This window comes from Protobothrops mucrosquamatus, unplaced genomic scaffold, assembly GCF_001527695.2.
Source record: "Protobothrops mucrosquamatus isolate PMUCROS unplaced genomic scaffold, P.Mucros_1.0 scaffold355, whole genome shotgun sequence".
In the NCBI taxonomy this organism is placed as follows: Eukaryota; Metazoa; Chordata; class Lepidosauria; order Squamata; family Viperidae; genus Protobothrops; species Protobothrops mucrosquamatus.
In genome coordinates, this window is record NW_015386690.1 from 24,226 (window position 1) to 26,898 (window position 2,673).

Consider the following 2,673-nt stretch of genomic DNA (forward strand, 5'->3'; position numbering starts at 1 on the left):
ATGGCAAATAGGACCACAATAAAGAAATTCATACTGTTGGGGCTGAATGCCAACCCTCCACTTGAAGTTAGCCTTTTTCTCCTCCTGCTTGTGATTTATCTTTTGACATTAATAGGAAACACACTGATTGTTATTATCACACTGGTGAATGTTCAACTCTGTAGCCCAATGTATTTCTTCCTCCGACATTTGGCATGGGTAGATATTGGGTATATGAGTACTATAGTTCCCAAAGCACTGGTCAACATAGCTACTGGTACTAAGAGCATCTCTTTAGTTGGTTGCTTCATACAGGTATTTCTTTATTTGGTCCTTGGCACCACTGCGTTCTTCCTACTGGCCACAATGTCTGTTGATCGCTACATAGCCATCTGTAACCCTCTTCACTACACAACCATCATGAATCCCCGAATCTGCTCATTATTAGTATTTTGTTGTTTGGTTGGGGGGTTATCACTAATTCTAGTTATATTCATTCCTTTATTTCTTATGCCATTTTGTGGTCCTAACGTCATGAATCATTTTTTTTGTGACTATGGACCCCTAATGAAGCTGGTATGTGTTGACACCAGCTTCCTAGAAATGACTTATTTTGTAGTTGCCATATTCTCTCTGCTTGGGACCTTAAGTGTCAACATTGTGTCTTATGTCCAAATCATTTCCACCATTCTGCATATTCCATCAGCTACTGGAAGGAAGAAGACCTTCTCCACTTTTGCTTCTCACATGACCGTGGTCACTATCGCTTACAGCAGTTGTATTTTCATGTATATCAAGCCAAAAGGCACCATCAGATTGGACTACAACAAAATAGTGGCTCTTCTGAATACTGTTATCGTTCCTTTTCTCACCCCAATTGCATACTCTTTGAGGAACAGACAAGTGCAGGATGCTTTGAAGGCTGAACTGAGACAAAGGATTGGTTTTGCAAAAAACTGAGATGATTGGCTATTGCTAGGGCTCCGAAGTAGATGTTCAGATTTAATGTCTTCGAATGGATTGTGCTGCCTTCAGATGTAATAATCACCCATTGAGATGGTCTTACAAGGGGATTTGAGAAAGCATAGAGAAGTGGTTGGAAGAAATTTTGCAAATAGATATAGAAGCCAAACCAGAATTTTTCTTATTGGGAATTATGGGAAAAAAAATATAAGAAAGACATAAATTATTTACTACTGCATATAGTAACAGCAGCACGAATAGCCTTTGCTCAAAAATGGAAAGAGAAAGATACTCCAACCCAAGAGGAAATATTATTGAAAATTTTCAATTGCGCTATAATGGATAGACTTACATGGGAACTCAAGGACAAATGTGAAACCAAGTACTATAAAATCTGGGAACAATTTTATGATTGTATAGACAATAAGAGGGTAACCAAGATAAATGTATAGTGCTAGAATAAAATATAGATTGTAGACAAATGTATATTTAAAAGATAAATAGACATATAGAAATAAGGGGGAAAGTGTTAATAGTATATTATAAATAGTGAGCAAAGTTCAAGAACTATATGTCTATATGAGTACTAATACTATTGTAAAATGTTGGAAAATGTATGGAACCAGTGACGTCATATCTATGTCCAATGTGTTTTTAATTTTGTATTATTAATAAAATTTAAAAAAAAAGAATGGAAATATCTGGTTGACATCAAAGGCCGAGTCCCTGAAAGAATTGGTTTGCTAGTGAAGAACAATGGAAAAAGACAATTGCCCATCTCTCCTGGTTGTCCATTTACAAAACACATCTGGTTGCACATTATGTGACCTAGGAGACATGAGAGCTTCACCTAATGCATCCTCAAAGCTCTTATCATCTTCAGAAGCAGAACATACAGCCACCATCTCCTAATTGTTTCTCGGGTTCAAGTATGTTTTATTAGTTGGCACTCTGTATGGATCATATGCAATACAGTACAGTACAATAAGATATCTGGTTTTGGTTTACTTATGGAGTCAATATTGGCGAATGTAGCTATCCCTCTTGATGTTTATCACAGGTTAGAATATCTGAACCGGGGAATGGAGCTCAGTGATTATAGAATATCAGCAAGCAATGCTCCCATTGATAAAGCTGAATGTAACAGAGAATGCATAGTGAAGGCATGAAACATGAGATCTAGAGCTAGAGAATGTTGCCAATATAGAAATTAATGGTTGTAAGGTGCCCATAGTCACCTTAATGTGAGGTGGGCAGTAAATTTGGTTTAATAAATAAAATGAATAAAACAAGTTTCTAATTAAGCGGTTTTGTTGGTTAATTCAAACCAAACTACAAGACTAAGGACTTTTTAAATTATAGCATCTTATTTCTCAAGACCTATCAAGAATTCATGCAAAGTTGCTTTGGGATATTGGAGAAAGATGGTAGGCAAGATCTCCCTTCCTTTATCTTGCTCACTATGACTCATAGTTCTCATTTATAAACATTTTTTGGTATCCAAATATCTAGCAAAGATTGAAAGCAGAGGAAAGTTCTTGAATGTTTCAGAATGCAAGCAAAACTACAGTTAAATAAAAGAAATATGAGTCCAGATCGGAAATGGACATCGATGTCCAAGTCTGATCATTTTCTGTGATGCTCTGGAATCTTCCCTCAAATACTTTCTGTCTGAATCCACTGTCCCACTGGGAGGCTCAGTTTTATTACCAATGGCCAATGGAATTAGAC

The 2,673-nt window shown here is 36.5% G+C and overlaps 1 protein-coding gene across 1 annotated transcript; it reads left to right on the forward strand.

Moving 5' to 3' along the window:
• On the forward strand, window positions 1-939 carry LOC107287141 (olfactory receptor 49-like). Its single transcript, XM_015815608.1, has one exon. It carries the CDS (start codon window positions 1-3, stop codon window positions 937-939), a length of 939 nt encoding a protein of 312 aa, XP_015671094.1.
• Window positions 940-2,673: the final 1,734 nt, after the last annotated feature.

Excerpts from the sequence above, each read along its gene's own strand:
- LOC107287141 (XM_015815608.1), top strand. The coding sequence starts at position 1 with ATGGCAAATAGGACCACAATAAAGAAATTCATACTGTTGGGGCTGAAT.